Source organism: Oncorhynchus mykiss, chromosome 2 (genome assembly GCF_013265735.2).
Source record: "Oncorhynchus mykiss isolate Arlee chromosome 2, USDA_OmykA_1.1, whole genome shotgun sequence".
In the NCBI taxonomy this organism is placed as follows: Eukaryota; Metazoa; Chordata; class Actinopteri; order Salmoniformes; family Salmonidae; genus Oncorhynchus; species Oncorhynchus mykiss.
Window position 1 is genome coordinate 87370111 of NC_048566.1, and position 14851 is coordinate 87384961.

At 44.3% G+C, this 14851-nt stretch overlaps 1 protein-coding gene across 6 annotated transcripts in view; it reads right to left on the bottom strand.

Annotated features, from left to right (window-relative positions):
- Window positions 1-14851, bottom strand: part of ppfibp2b (PPFIA binding protein 2b) — a 126422-nt gene that overhangs the window by 3948 nt on the left and 107623 nt on the right. For 4 of the 6 annotated variants that reach the window (XR_005038648.1, XM_036958240.1, XM_036958262.1 and 1 more), the window contains 18 exons: window positions 13902-14013; window positions 13513-13545; window positions 12889-12950; window positions 11964-12039; window positions 11593-11699; window positions 11267-11334; window positions 10921-10995; window positions 10522-10582; window positions 10207-10242; window positions 9688-9826; window positions 8196-8331; window positions 5493-5621; window positions 5152-5302; window positions 3797-3908; window positions 3589-3677; window positions 3327-3449; window positions 1581-1706; window positions 510-698 (listed from right to left, as the gene is read on the bottom strand). Coding sequence is in view for 5 of the 6 variants with exons in the window: in XM_036958240.1 (XP_036814135.1) it covers window positions 510-698; window positions 1581-1706; window positions 3327-3449; window positions 3589-3677; window positions 3797-3908; window positions 5152-5302; window positions 5493-5621; window positions 8196-8331; window positions 9688-9826; window positions 10207-10242; window positions 10522-10582; window positions 10921-10995; window positions 11267-11334; window positions 11593-11699; window positions 11964-12039; window positions 12889-12950; window positions 13513-13545; window positions 13902-14013 (1824 nt within the window). In the remaining variant the exon portion in view is untranslated. The remainder of the gene's footprint in view (window positions 1-509; window positions 699-1580; window positions 1707-3326; window positions 3450-3588; window positions 3678-3796; window positions 3909-5151; window positions 5303-5492; window positions 5622-8195; window positions 8332-9687; window positions 9827-10206; window positions 10243-10521; window positions 10583-10920; window positions 10996-11266; window positions 11335-11592; window positions 11700-11963; window positions 12040-12888; window positions 12951-13512; window positions 13546-13901; window positions 14014-14851) is intronic. The other 2 variants (XM_036958254.1, XM_036958266.1) reach the window with 1 other exon arrangement.

Genomic DNA, 14851 nt, shown 5'->3' on the forward strand with positions numbered 1-14851 from the left:
TAGATTTCTAAACACCGTACAAAATGGGCAGTGTTGCTATAAAAGGTTCCTTTAAGCCTAATTGTGCTGACTAAGTACATTATGCTATCGCAAAAATGTTCCTCAGCACATTTTCTGCTAGCCTTAACAAAGTGGTGAGTCTTAGACATGAGCTGGTGCTACAAAAGCCTGCTGCACGCAAAGCTGCTAGGTGGTCTTAGAGCTGCCAGGTCTGAGGTATCACACTGAGGATTAAGGTGTTGTCTGTCTCTCTAAAGAGATGAGGAAGGGGAGGAGGTTAGGGGGAAAGAGAGAGAAAAAGCAGTGAGAGAGAGAAAGAGGAGAGAGAGAGAGAGAGAGAGAGAGAGAGAGAGAGAGAGGAGAGATTGAGGGGCAAAGAGAGGGAGGAGGGGGAGAGAGAGTGGGAGAGGGAAAGAGGAGAGTGAGAGGAAGAACGAAAAAAAGAGGGCTCCTAACAGGGTGGTGGTTCAGCCCTAGGCGTACTACAGTACAGTACTGTCATCTCTTACCCTGACTTTGGCTGTGGTGCTGAGCGGAGCATAGCCTAAAGACTCCATGAACTCCCTCTTCTCCTGCTGAGCCTGGGAGCCCACCAGCATGTTGAAGTTGGTGGCCAGGTGACGTCGCAGCAGGGTCTTCTGAGGGGGGATGTTCAGCAGCATTGCCAGGGTATCTGAGTTAAAACGAGGCTCCAGAATCTAGGGGTCATTAGAGAAGATTCGTGCTACATACAGACAATTACACAGAAAACTGAGATGGAATGAATTGGTAAAATAGAATAATTAAAAATAAACTTGGCTAAGGGAGTCTTGAACTGTATGTCTGACTGTATCCAAATGTACCTGAGCTGATATACAGTAGAAAGGTATAAGAAGGAGCTGATTCAGTCATGTGGCGTGTGTATTTACGATGAGGCCCCCATGCACCCCGCTGCCCCTCAGGTCACTTACGATGAGGCCCCCATGCACCCCGCTGCCCCTCAGGTCACTTACGATGAGGCCCCCGTGCACCCCGTTGCCCCTCAGGTCACTTACGATGAGGCCCCCATGCACCCCGCTGCCCCTCAGGTCACTTACGATGAGGCCCCCGTGCACCCCGCTGCCCCTCAGGTCACTTACGATGAGGCCCCCGTGCACCCCGCTGCCCCTCAGGTTACTTACGATGAGGCCCCCGTGCACCCCGCTGCCCCTCAGGTTACTTACGATGAGGCCCCCGTGCACCCCGCTGCCCCTCAGGTTACTTACGATGAGGCCCCCGTGCACCCCGCTGCCCCTCAGGTTACTTACGATGAGGCCCCCGTGCACCCCGTTGCCCCTCAGGTTACTTATGATGAGGCCCCTGTGCACCCTGCTGCCCCTCAGGTTACTTACGATGAGACCCCCGTGCACCCCGCTGCCCCTCAGGTTACTTACGATGAGGCCCTCGTGCACCCCGCTGCCCCTCAGTTTACTTACGATGAGGCCCCCATGCACCCCGCTGCCCCTCAGGTCACTTATGATGAGGCCCCCGTGCACACCGCTGCCCCTCAGGTTACTTACGATGAGGCCCCCGTGCACCCCGCTGCCCCTCAGGTTACTTACGATGAGGCCCCCGTGCACACCGCTGCCCCTCAGGTTGGGTGCGTATTCCGCCAGGTCCACTGAGCGAAGCCACTCCATCACCCTGTGGTTCGACCACTGAACCACCTCCGAGGGAGAAGTCTTGTTCTAGCAGGAAATATGAAACATGTATGAGAAAACACAACTAAAGATGTAGGATCTTCATTTGACCTATATTGTCACAGCTACAGTTGAAAGTTTACATACACTTAGGTTGGAGTCATTAAAACTAGTTTTTCAACCACTCCACAAATTTATTGTTAACAAACTATAGTTTTGGCAAGTCGGTTAGGACATCTACTTTGTGCACACAAGTAATTTTTCCAACAACTGTTTACAGACAGATTATTTCACTTATAACTCACTGTATCACAATTCCAGTGGGTCAGAAGTTTACATACACTAAGTTGACTGTGCCTTTAAACAGCTTGGAAAATTCCAGAAAATTATGTCATGGCTTTAGAAGCTTCTGATAGGCTAATTGACATCATTTGAGTCAACTGGAGGTGCACCTGTGGATGTATTTCAAGGCCTACCTTCAAACTCAGTGCCTCTTTGCTTGACGGAAAAATTGTAGGCCTCCACAAGTCTAGTTCATCCTTGGGAGCAATTTCCAAATGCCTGAAGGTACCACGTTCATCTCTACAAACAATAGTACGCAAGTATAAACAAACACCTTGGGACCACGCAGCCGTCGTACCGCTCAGGAAGGAGACGCGTTCGGTCTCCTAGAGATGAATGTACTTTTGTGCGAGAAGTGCAAATCAATCCCAGAACAACAGCAAAGGACCTTTTGAAGATGCTGGAGGAAACAGGTACAAAAGTATCTATATCCACAGTCAAACGAGTCCTATATTGACATAACCTGAAAGGCCACTCAGCAAGTAAGGTTTGCAACTGCAAATGGGGACAAAGTTCATACTTTTTTGAGAAATGTCCTCTGGTCTAACGAAACAAAAATAAAACTATTTGGCAATAATGACCATCGTTATGTTTGAAAGAAAAAGGGGGCGGCTTGCAAGCCGAAAAACACCATTCCAAACGTTATGCACGGGGGTGGCAGCAACATGTTGTGGGGGTGTGCTTTGCTGCAGGAGGGACTGGTGCACTTCACAAAATAGATGGCATCATGAGGGAGGAAAATTATAGGGATATATCTCAAGACATCAGTCAGGAAGTTAAAGCTTGGTTGCAAATGGGTCTTCCAAATGAAGAATAACCCCAAGCACACTTCCAAAATTGTAGAAAAATGGCTTAAGGACGACAAAGTCAAGATATTGGAGTGACCACCACAAAGACCTGACCTCAATCCTTTAGAAAATTTGTGGGCAGAACTGAAAAAGTGTGTGTGAGCAAGGTGGCTGACAAACCTGACTCAGGTACACCAGCTCTGTCAGGAGGAATGGGCCAATAAATGTTTGACCCAAGTTAAACAATTTAAAGGCAATGCTACCAAATACTAATTGAGTGTATGTAATCTTCTGAATGTGATGAAATAAATAAAAGCTGAAATAAATCCTTCTCTCTACTATTATTCTAACATTTCACATTCTTAAAATAAAGTGGTAACTGACCTAAGACAGGGAATTTTTACTAGGATTAAATGTCAGGAATTGTGAAAAACTGAGTTTAAATGTATTTGGCTAAGGTGTATGTAAACTTCCGACTTCAACTGTATATATTGTGTAAACAGAAAACCTCCTATAAACGTGCACACACACGTCTCACCTCATCTCCAGGTCTTCTCTTCAGGCAGTTGGGGTTGAACTTGTTGACGTGGAGGACGTGGATAGCACACTTCACACTGAGATGATGGAGCTGACTGGTCACTTTCAGGAACAAGAGGTCATTCTGAGGGAAACATCAAATAGAAGTCTTTCACGTTTGCTTAGTTTGTATTTATTTATTTAAGCTGTATTTAAAAAGGAGGTCCCTTGAGACACAGACAAAAACTAGTAAAACTACAATGAAAACCAATGAATGTATTTACCACTGTCAAGTACTGAATCATTCTGCCGTCCACTCTTCCCTCGTGAAACTGACCCTTGTATTGAGGTAAACCAATGTCATCAAGCCAACCTTTGACGACAAACAACATGACAACCAATTTTGCCAGATTGATTATACAGAATACAGCACCAAGTTTGCTGAATGTTGAGTCAATATGTTGATGACCTCTACCGTGTCCTGATACATACGTGTGACCCAGATGTGGTCCAGTTCAGAGGATTTCTCAGTCGTTTTGGTGCTGAAGGACTTGAGGGCCAACTGCAACTTCTTCCTGTGCAGTGGATTCTTAATACCCATTTCCTGATACCAAGATTAAGATTAAAATTAATCCAGGTGATGAGCACAATCCCTTTCTACAAGATGAGTGCTGGAAATGACTGGTTTGGAAATGACTAGATTTGGAATCACTTTGCACACTATTTTACAATTGTGATTAAGATACAAACAAAATAGTTTGTCCTGCGTACATTGGTATGACATTTGGTGCGGGAACCTGTAAAATACAAACAATGAGTGAAGCTACATGTGAAATATAGCTCCAAACTTGCTAAAACCAACAAAGACAAAAGTCCAGCAACATGACGTTGTGAAAGGAGGAACGAAATGGCTTCTTGAAAACTAGACAGATAGAACTAGATGGTGATAAGAATGATGCATCTAAACAATGACGTTCCCTGAAGGATCTCCTTTGTGTCCAAACAACGATGTGCCCTGAAGGATCTCCTTTGCATCCAAACAACGACGTTCCCTGAAGGCTCTCCTTTGCATCTAAACAACAACGTTCCCTGAAGGATCTCCTTTGTGTCCAAACAATGATGTTCCCTGGAGGATCTCCTTTACATCCAAACAACTACGTTCCTTGAAGGATCTAATTTGCGTCCAAACAACAGCATTCCCTGAAGGATCTCCTTTGCGTCCAAACAATGATGTTCTCTGAAGGATCTCCTTTGCGTTCAAACAACGATGTTCCATGAAGGATCCCCTTCGCGTCCAAACCTTGATGTTCCCTGAAGGATCTCATTTGCATCCAAACAACTACGTTCCCTGAAGGATCCCCTTCGCGTCCAAACAGTGATGTTCCCTGGAGGATCTCATTTGCATCCAAACAACGACGTTCCCTGAAGGGCCTCATTTGTATCCAAACAACTACGTTCCCTGAAGGATCTCCTTTGCATCCAAACAACGATGTTCCCCGAATGATCTCATTTGCGTCCAAACAACGATGTTCCCTGAATGATCTCATTTGAATCCAAACAACAACATTCCCTAAAGGATGTCCTTTGCATCCAAACAACTATGTTCCCTGAAGGATCTCCTTTGCATCCAAACAACGATGTTCCCCAAATGATCTCATTTGCGTCCAAACAACAACATTCCCTAAAGGATGTCCTTTGCATCTAAACAACGACGTTCCATGAAGGATCCCCTTTGCGTCCAAACAATGATGTTCCCTGAAGGATCTCCTTTGCTTACTTGACAAATAACTTTCCAACAATGTTCTGTAAACCAAAATATGTAAGCTGGGTAATTTTTATGACAATACCTTCTCTAAGTCCTGTGGTGAGGCGGAGAGGAGGGTCTGCCCACTATTGGCCCAATGTTGGGCCAGAATCACATACTGGTCCAGCCCACTCTCCTCTAGCCAGCAACAGACCTGCTCCGGAGTCCACTTGGAGAAGGGTGTCTTCAAATCCCTGCAGGAGAGGAGAGACAATTGGATCATCAAGACTGGAATATTTTTACTAATTGTAAGTCACTCTGGAAAAGAGAGTCTGCCAAATGACTAAATGTAAATGCTTTGGCTTTTTTGTATATTCTCTGTCACATGCACGTTTAAAAGGATACACTGTATACATGTATTTTGTGATACTGTCTGTCCCATACCACACAGAGGTCAATGTCTCTCCAGTCCGGGCCAGACGAGGGCTGGCGGTGGCTCTCAGTCCCCCCCTCTTAAACTCTCCAGGCTCAAGGTCCTCTCTCTGCAGGGTGCCAGACTGGGTCCTCCGAATCCTAGGGTAGAGGAGATAGAATACATCATTAGTCATTCACTAGGAATTACACAGTACCTTTGCAAGGCCACCTCCTCTACCCAGGAAGACTTGTATCAGATATTTGCCATTTTCTTCATTTTATTTTTTTATTTCACCTTTATTTAACCAGGTAGGCTAGTTGAGAACAAGTTCTCATTTACAACTGCGACCTGGCCAAGATAAAGCATAGCAATTCGACACATACAACAACACAGAGTTACACATGGAATAAACAAAACATACAGTCAATAATATAGTAGAACAAAAGAAAACAAAAAGTCTATATACAGTGAGTGCAAATTAGGTAAAATAAGGTAAAGGTAAAAGGTAAAAGAAAATAGGCCATGGTGGCGAAGTAATTACAATATAGCAATTAAACACTGGAATGGTAGATGTGCAGAAGATGAATGCGCAAGTAGAGATACTGGGGTGCAAAGGAGCAAGATAAATAAATAACTACTGTATGGGGATGAGGTAGGTAGATAGATGGGCTATGTACAGGTGCAGTGATCTGTGAGCTGCTCTGACAGTTGGTGCTTAAAGCTAGTGAGGGAGATATGAGTCTCCAGCTTCAGAGATTTTTGCAGTTCGTTCCAGTCATTGGCAGCAGAGAACTGGAAGGAAAGACGACCAAAGGAGGAATTGGCTTTGGGGGTGACCAGTGAGATATACCTGCTGGAGCGCGTGCTACGAGTGGGTGCTGCTATGGTGACCAGTGAGCTGAGACAAGGCGGGGCTTTACCTAGCAGAGACTTGTAGATAACCTGTAGCCAGTGGGTTTGGCGACGCGTATGAAGCGAGGGCCAACCAACGAGAGCGTACAGGTCGCAATGGTGGGTAGTGTATGGGGCTTTGGTGACAAAACGGATGGCACTGTGATAGACTGCATCCAGTTTGATGAGTAGAGTGTTGGAGGCTATTTTATAGATGACATCACCGAAGTCGATGATCGGTAGGATGGTCAGTTTTACGAGGGTATGTTAGGCAGCATGAGTGAATGATGCTTTGCTGCGAAATAGGAAGCCATTTCTAGTTTTAATTTTGGATTGGAGATTAATGTGAGTCTGGAAGGAGAGTTTACAGTCTAACCAGACTCCTAGGTATTTGTAGTTGTCCACGTATTCTAAGTCAGAGCCATTCAGAGTAGTGATGCTGGACAGGCGAGCAGGTGCGGGCAGTGATCGGTTGAAAAGCATGCATTTAGTTTCCCCTGCGTTTAAGAGCAGTTGGAGGCCACGGAAGGAGAGTTTTATGGCATTGAAGCTCTACTGGAGGTTAGTTAACACAATGTCCAAAGAGGGGCCAGAAGTATACAGAATGGTGTCGTCTGCATAGAGGTGTACCAGAGAATCACCAGCAGCAAGAGCAACATCAATTATGTATACAGAGAAGAGAGTCGGCCTGAGGATTGAACCCTGTGGGACCCCCAGAGGTCCGGACAACAGGCCCTCTGATTTGACATACTGGACTCTATCAGAGAAGTAGTTGGTAAACCAGGCGAGACAATCATTTGAGAAACCAAGGCTGTCGAGTCTGCCAATAAGAATGTGGTGATTGACAGGGTCGAAAGCATTGACCAGGTCGATGAATACGGCTGCACAGTAATGTCTCTTATCGATGGCGGTTATGATGTCGTTTAGGACCTTGAGGGTGGCTGAGGTGCACCCATGACCAGCTCTGAAACCAGATTGCATAGTGGAGAAGGTACGGTGGGATTCGAAATGGTCGGTAATCTGTTTGTTAACTTGGTTTTCGAAGACCTTAGAAAGACAGGGTAGGATAGATATACGTCTGTAGCAGTTTGGGTCTAGAGTGTCTCCCCCTTTGAAGAGGGGGAAGACCGCGGCAGCTTTCCAATCTTTGGAAATCTCAGACGATACGAAAGAGAGGTTGAACAGGCTAGTAATAGGAGTTGCACCAATTTCTGCAGATCATTTTTAGTAAGAGAGGGTCCAGATTGTCTAGCCCGGGTGATTTGTAGGGGTCCAGATTTGGAAAGCATGGCCAGCCGTAGAGAAATGCTTATTGAAATTCTCAATTATAATGGATTTATCGGTGGTGACAGTGTTTCCTAGCCTCAGAGCAGTGGGCAGCTGGGACGAGGTGCTCTTATTCTCCATGGACTTTACAGTGTCCCAGAACTATATCTATTCCTAGTTCTACATTTTTTGAATGGGGCATGCTTATTTAAGATGGTGAGGAAGGCACCAGGCATCATCTACTGACGGGATAAGGTCAATGTCATTCCAGGTTAACCCGGCCAGGTCAATTAGAAAGGCCTGCTCACAGAAGTGTTTTAAGGAGCGTTTGACAGTGATGAGTGGACCGTTTGACCGCTGACCCATTGCGAATGCAGGCAATGATCGCTGAGATCTTGATTGAAAACAGCAGAGGTGTATTTGGAGGGTGAGTTAGTTAGGATGACATCTATGAGGGTGCCCGTGTTTACGGATTTGGAGTTGTACCATTAGTATCTGAATTAATATCTCTCAATAGATATTCAGCAGTGTGCCCTTCCTGTGTACGTGTGTGTGTCTTCTGTACAGGTACTCACTTCCCCCAGAGTTTCTTGATGCCCAGGTGGTTCTTCTTGTTCTCTGGGGAGACAGGAGACTGCTTTCCTGAGTCCACTCCAGACGACAGGGGGGACAGGTCCGACTGCGTGGACTCATCCAGTCTCTCCGACTTTCCTATGAGAGAAGGAGATTATGTTAAATAAGTACTGTACTACTATTTCAAATTGTTTCAATCATTTCCCTACTGTTCTCTTCATGAAAGTAAGTCATGCAAAGGTTAAGGGACACTGTATTTATTTAATTCTTTAGGGCCTACATTTAAGGTCTATGGATGACCCACACATTTCAATTAGACCATGCCAAAGGTTAGCCCAGTGTGAAGTGAAACAGGAAAGCATTAACATTGTTTGTGCCCTCCAACATTTTCAGTATTTATAAAGCCATTTTTACATCCGCAGATGTCACAAAGTGTTTATACAGAGTGCTTAATGCAATTTAAACGCTGTCTTAGCGGATGCCAATTCAAATCTGTGAAGACAAATTCCTCTTTTGCATATTCAATGAAACTATTTCACACAGGGAAATTAAATTACAGCCTGAGGTGAATGGGTTATCATGTTGCATCTATAGTTGTTTACAGTGGATGGTTATGCCAGTTCAGACAAGGTCTATCCCTGTGCAAGCAACCCTCGCCGCACATGACATCGCCTAAGTAGCCCTGCTTTTGAGGGTAGTCAGCTTTGGGAGGGGTGCACTGCAACACCATTCATTTATGTGAGGAAAAAAAGGGTCAGGCATAATCCGAGACGCCTCTCTCTGACTCACTGAGGGTCTTACACCCTCCAGCACAGGCTGGAGTTTAGTCACAACTTTAATCCATAGTGAAAACAGGGGCTTGGTGCTTTGACATGCATGGGGCTTCTGCCAGAGTAGTAGCATGGTACCTAAAGCTGGAGCGCTGGCACTCCTGCAGCGGTCTTCAGCCATAACACAAACAGAAAGCCACGCAAAGCAAAAAAAGAGGACAGGAGAAACAGAACAGCAGCAAACCAAGTGAACGATTAGTTCAGAGTGAGAGAGAATGCAGAGAATAGCTGCCCCAATACAAACCAACCACAGTATGAGAGAATAGTGAAACAGTGCCATTGTTGTAACAAGCCATATAAGTGTATTTAAGCAATAAGGCCTGAGGGGGTGTGCTATATGGCCAATATACTACAGCTAAGGGCTGTTCTTATGCACAACGCTACGCGGAGTGCCTGGACACAGCCCTTAGCCGTGGTATAATGGCCATATATCACAAACCCCCAAGGTGCCTTATTGCTATATAAACTGGTTACCTAAGTAACTAGAGCAGTCAAAATAAATGTTTTTTTATTGTCAGCCAATCAGCATTGAGGGCTTGAACCAACCCGTTTATAATTATTTATAGTATAGACCTTAGGAAGATTTTGTTATTTGTTGTTTGAAACATTCTAGTAGGCTGTTTGATAAAAACCACAAGTAGCAGTGTTTTAAGATGTAACTTACTTAGGTTCAACTCACTGTCCTCGCTATCGTCAGGGGACAGCTGGACTGGTGCGGCATACTGCTCTTGATCCCCATTCATGTCAGGTCGAGATAGCTTCCCTGGTAGGGTCTGATATTTGTTCATTTCCATGTGCCGATTCTGTAAGTGGGGGGGGGAACCATGGATACAGGCAAGTCACGAGTCTATTCAAAATGAAATTAAATAGCATCTGTTGACATTTGATTTCAGTTGAACTGCTACTACTGTACATTACAGAACACAAGAATCAGATTGATATTTTTCCCTTTCATGACAATATCACTGTAAATTCAATTGGATTGCCATTGGAGTCACAAGTGTTCAAGAAACAACAGACAAAAGGCTAGTTTCATAAGCCTTAGAGGCATTGAGAGTATGATCGCTACTACATTTGACAGTTTCAGGTCAACCCTTGGCTCTGTTCAGGTCAGCCAGGATAAAGTCAGCTTGTGAGAGGTTAAGGGTTAGCAGCTCTGGTGAGATCATTCAGTGGAAAATACCTCTGAAACCGCTTCAACTGGTTGACCCACTACATGCTACAGGAGGGGGACCGTGCATGAAGAGAAGACACACACTGTTAGTAGACTGATGTATTGACAGTATCAACTAAACAACAAAAGTGTGAGAATGCACTATGTGTTTATCACTTTTTGTTAGGTTAACAGCCATCAGAAGCGTATTGGTTATGTATTGCTGTTAGAGCACGCATAACGTTTCTAATGTGTTTGGTCAAATACAAATGAAGCACATGCTGCATGTCTAACATGGATATATTAGTCTTAAAGTTCAATCAAAACACAGCAAAATCATGAAACCTTTGGTAACGATCTGCTTTGTAACTCCTCCAGGCTGCTTGAAAGCATCTGTGGTTGGGACCTATTGAGAAAAACAACAACATTGAAACCCAACTTGCACTACAAGAGTAAAGTATTTTAACTTGAGTTACGGGTTCAGTACAGTAGAATTAAGAGTTGGAAACTCTTAGTTGGTGCTCTTCGTGGTCTGTGGCACTACCTCCCAGAAGGGATTGTGGGTAATGTGATGTGACAGGCTGGGCTCTACAGGAGAAGGGGTCTGAGAGGGCTGTTTGTGCCAGGCGGGGACATCACAGTGACAGGGTCACTCACAGCCACTTTAGCGGGCCCCTAATTAAAAGACAACCAAAACAAAGAGCAGCCTGGCTGTCACACCCATGCAGCCTCAGTTCTACTTGCCATTGTCCGTTGTGGAAGCAGCCAGCATCGCTCGGGGAGACCATCACCATGGACGTCTCCAGGGAGGTCTGGATACTGTGGCAGAGGGACAGGTCCAGTAGACCACAGTAAACTTGAGGGAGCACAGCTGGAGCAAAAAGGTATGTGTGTGTGTGTGTGTGTGTGTGTGTGTGTGTGTGTGTGCTTGCAAGTGTGTGGGTGTCCAGGGTTACATATGCCCTTCATGCACATTTGGTCACCCTCTCCTAAGTGCATGTCATTTTAACAACAGCAACAACAATACAAAGCTGTTGGTGAATTCTTCCTCCATGTGTGTTGAGTCAGTGTTTTTGGTTTGTTTGCTTACCTAGAGTTCAGCTCTTTCTGGAAGGATGAGGAAGACCTTAACAGAGGAGAGGAGCACCTGGAAGACATCTGAGTAGGGAGAGATCACACAGAGGACACACTTTAGACCAAGAGGTACTGGGTATGCACACTGAACAGTCTGCTAATACACTGCCATGGTATGTGAGCGCAGAGGCATGGGGGTGTACTACTACTCAGTGCTTTAGGTCTATTCTATTAAAAAACGTAAGAGTAGGCAGGCACAAGCACTGAGTACTTGAGAAATGCAGGTTGTTGTAGTACTGTGTTTAGTGGTTCCCAGAGGAGGAACACGTAGAGGTCTCTTACCTCTGAACGGATGATGTCTGAATGAGCTTTATGTGTGAGAGCTCTCATCTTCAGACTCCCGCTCAGTTCCTCCTCACTGCTCCCCACAAGGAGCTTCTCACTGGTCACTAAACACATGCAAAACACACACACACACACACACACACACACACACACACACACACACACACACACACAAAGGGGTAATGCAGTGCTATGACCCCTAAGCATTATCATTCAATACATACCATCTTCAACATTCTTTGAATTATTTACAAAACTTGTTTGAAAAATACTTGAATGTTTATTACCTCTGAGAGTGTGTGTGTATAAGCAGTGAGTGTGCCCAGTATAAAAGCAGTGAGTGTGTATATGCAGTGAGTGTGTATTACCTTGTGCGAGGGCCATCACCTCCTTCATCTTCCTGTACTGTCTCAGGAGAACAGTGAGCTCCTCTATGTGACGGTCCTGACACAAATAGAGAGGACTTTAATAACATGCCTTCACTTTGTACAACGTCAACAAATTACAATATGTTAATTCAATGGTGGGTCTCATCCTGAATGCTGATTGGTTAAAACCGGTGTCTATTCCACAAGTTACCACCGGCTAAATTCATGACGTTAAAATTCCTATTTACTCTGTTCCATCTGACTGCGCAATCCAGTGATTGTGTTAGCTGTGTTGTTGGCTAGTTCCTCTGAACAACAGTGACCTGACGAGAGAGCACATTTTTATGCCACACAAAATCGCACCTCATTAGCTCATTGTTATGAATGTATCCAAATAAATGTCACTAGAAAACAGCTTATGCAAATGCAGCTACTGTTGTTATTCTTTTTGATGTTTGACGTGACTGTAAGTTAGCTGTAGTTGGTTAGCTAGCAAGGGATAAGAACATTGCCAGGCAGTGTGGCACTGGAACATTTAGAACGAACAACTGGGTCGAGTCCATAGATATAGAATAAAAAGACTGAACGACTGGGTCGTGTCTCTGGCAACTGAACCAATGGAACGAACAACCAGTCGGCTTGGGTAGAAACCCTAGATTTGTGTTGAAACTATATCTTGTGGAAGGATGAAATAGTATGAATAAATTATTCAACATAACAGTTTTAATGAAAATATGTCAATCATTATTTGAATATGTTGGTAACCTGTTTAAAAGTGATAATGCCCTGGAAGCCGGTGTTTGGAGGATATATTGGCACGGTTTGCTCACCCTCAACGAACATATCCTCCAAACACCGGCTTATCGGGCATTATCAGCTAAATAACACAATATACACACTATTCAACTGAGTTTTTAAAACATACTTTCTCATCATTTGCCGCTAACAACGACTCCATCCCCATTTTCAACCTTTGGAATTCTTGGTCTGAAAAATGAAAAAATATATATATTTTTGTGAATCACGAGAGTAATAATCTAAAAAGAAGAGCTGGTGTAAGGGCTTTAAGGAAAAAAATGCCAGGGCCGATTTCTGGTCCCGGTCCACCCCTGAATCAAGTTGTAGTCATGAGCTCATGAGGCATTTATAAGTTATATTTTTCAATGGGTATGTCATTAAATGAAATGAAAATTGGCCAGCTTTATCCTAAATCTTGCAGATTGCACCTTTAAATTCTGAAAGAGAACAGGGCTCATATGTTTGGCCTAGTGACCTTAGCTTCATAGGTAACAAAACGAGAGCTAAATGAACAGCCCTATGGGAAAGAGGAGTGACTGTTCTCATGAGTGTGAGTATGAGGAGTATGTGTCAGAGCTTCCCTCCCCTCCTCCCCTTCTCTCCTTTGTAGCTGCCAGGGCTGATGGAATGGGTGTGACAGACATGACAGCATGCCAGCGTGGATTAGACAGCAGAACAGAGAGGCAGTGACGGCAGAGCAGAATTGCACCAGGACCACAATTACACAAGCTTAGTCAGACTAGAGCCTTACATTGGTCTGTCAGCAGTCTCCTAAAGACCTCCACTACAGCAGGGGGCAGCATAGAGTAAATAAACAACAGTGGAGGGGGCAGAGAGAAGGCATTTGTTAGGTATTATTTGAATGAGGCACCATACCTGAAATGAAACATGCAGTTGACTAGCTTAATGTCAAATTCGATCTCGAAACAACCATAACTTGGGTTCAATTGGTATCATTAGTTTGTATTATCAAATGTCAATGTTCAAAGTTTCCCCCTGCTCTGACAGTAGAATAAGCATTAGTGGATGATATTTAGTTTGAGGTGAACCCACTGCATTAATGACCCTATGCATTCAAGTGTCAGTCCCCTGGTGTTTGTTACCGATGATGTATGATGTGTGTTTGACAGGTACGGTTACCTCTCTCTGGATTCTCATTGGTCATTGGGCCTCTGGAGACCAGCTGGCTCTGAAGGCCCTCGATCTCAGAGTCTTTGGAAGCCAGTATCTGCTGTAAGTCTGCTATCTCCACCTGTAGAGAGAGGGTCACGGTCAATGGAGTGATCCAAGTCAATACTGCATGTCTACAACCACAGCCACCCGAGCCACGGCTTTGTTCACCACGTTTCCATCTAGAAGATGGAGACTTGACAGGTGCATCAAATCTGGGATCGAGACACTGATAAAAAGCTTCTATCTCTAGGCCATCAGACTGTTAAACAGTCAACACTGCTCTGAACTTTAGTCAGTGTTACTAGCCAGCTACCACTAGGTACTCTACCCTACGCTTTAGAAACTTCTGCCCTGTGTACACAGAGTCATAGAACACTGGTCACTTTAATAAAAGGTTCAATATTATTTGACCCACTTTATATGTATATACTGTATTCTAGTCATGGCTCATCCTATATAACTACTGCTGTACACACCTTTTCTATTCATATACTGTCCATACCGTCTATACACACCACTATGTGTATAGATGTTGCTAGTTCTGATATTCTTGAATTGTTTTTATTTTATTTTTATTACGTGTGTTTTGTTTATTATTGCTAGGTATTACTGCACTGTTGGAGCTAGAAACATAAGCATTTTGCTACACCTGCGATAACAACTGCACATCTGTGTACGCAACCAATAAACTTTGATTTGATAATGACATTACAGGCTCTATTCAGTCTGTAAAGCTGAAGCATTACAGTTTACGTGATAGAAATGTAAAGGTAACTTCTGATTGAGTCTCCACTAAAGCGGGAACATTGCCTTTAAATGTAAATCAAGCTGTACAGCTGAACTTCTGCGACGCGGATTGAATAGAGCCCGTAGTCTCCTACAGATATACAGTGGGGCCTGAAAAAATTATCATTTTT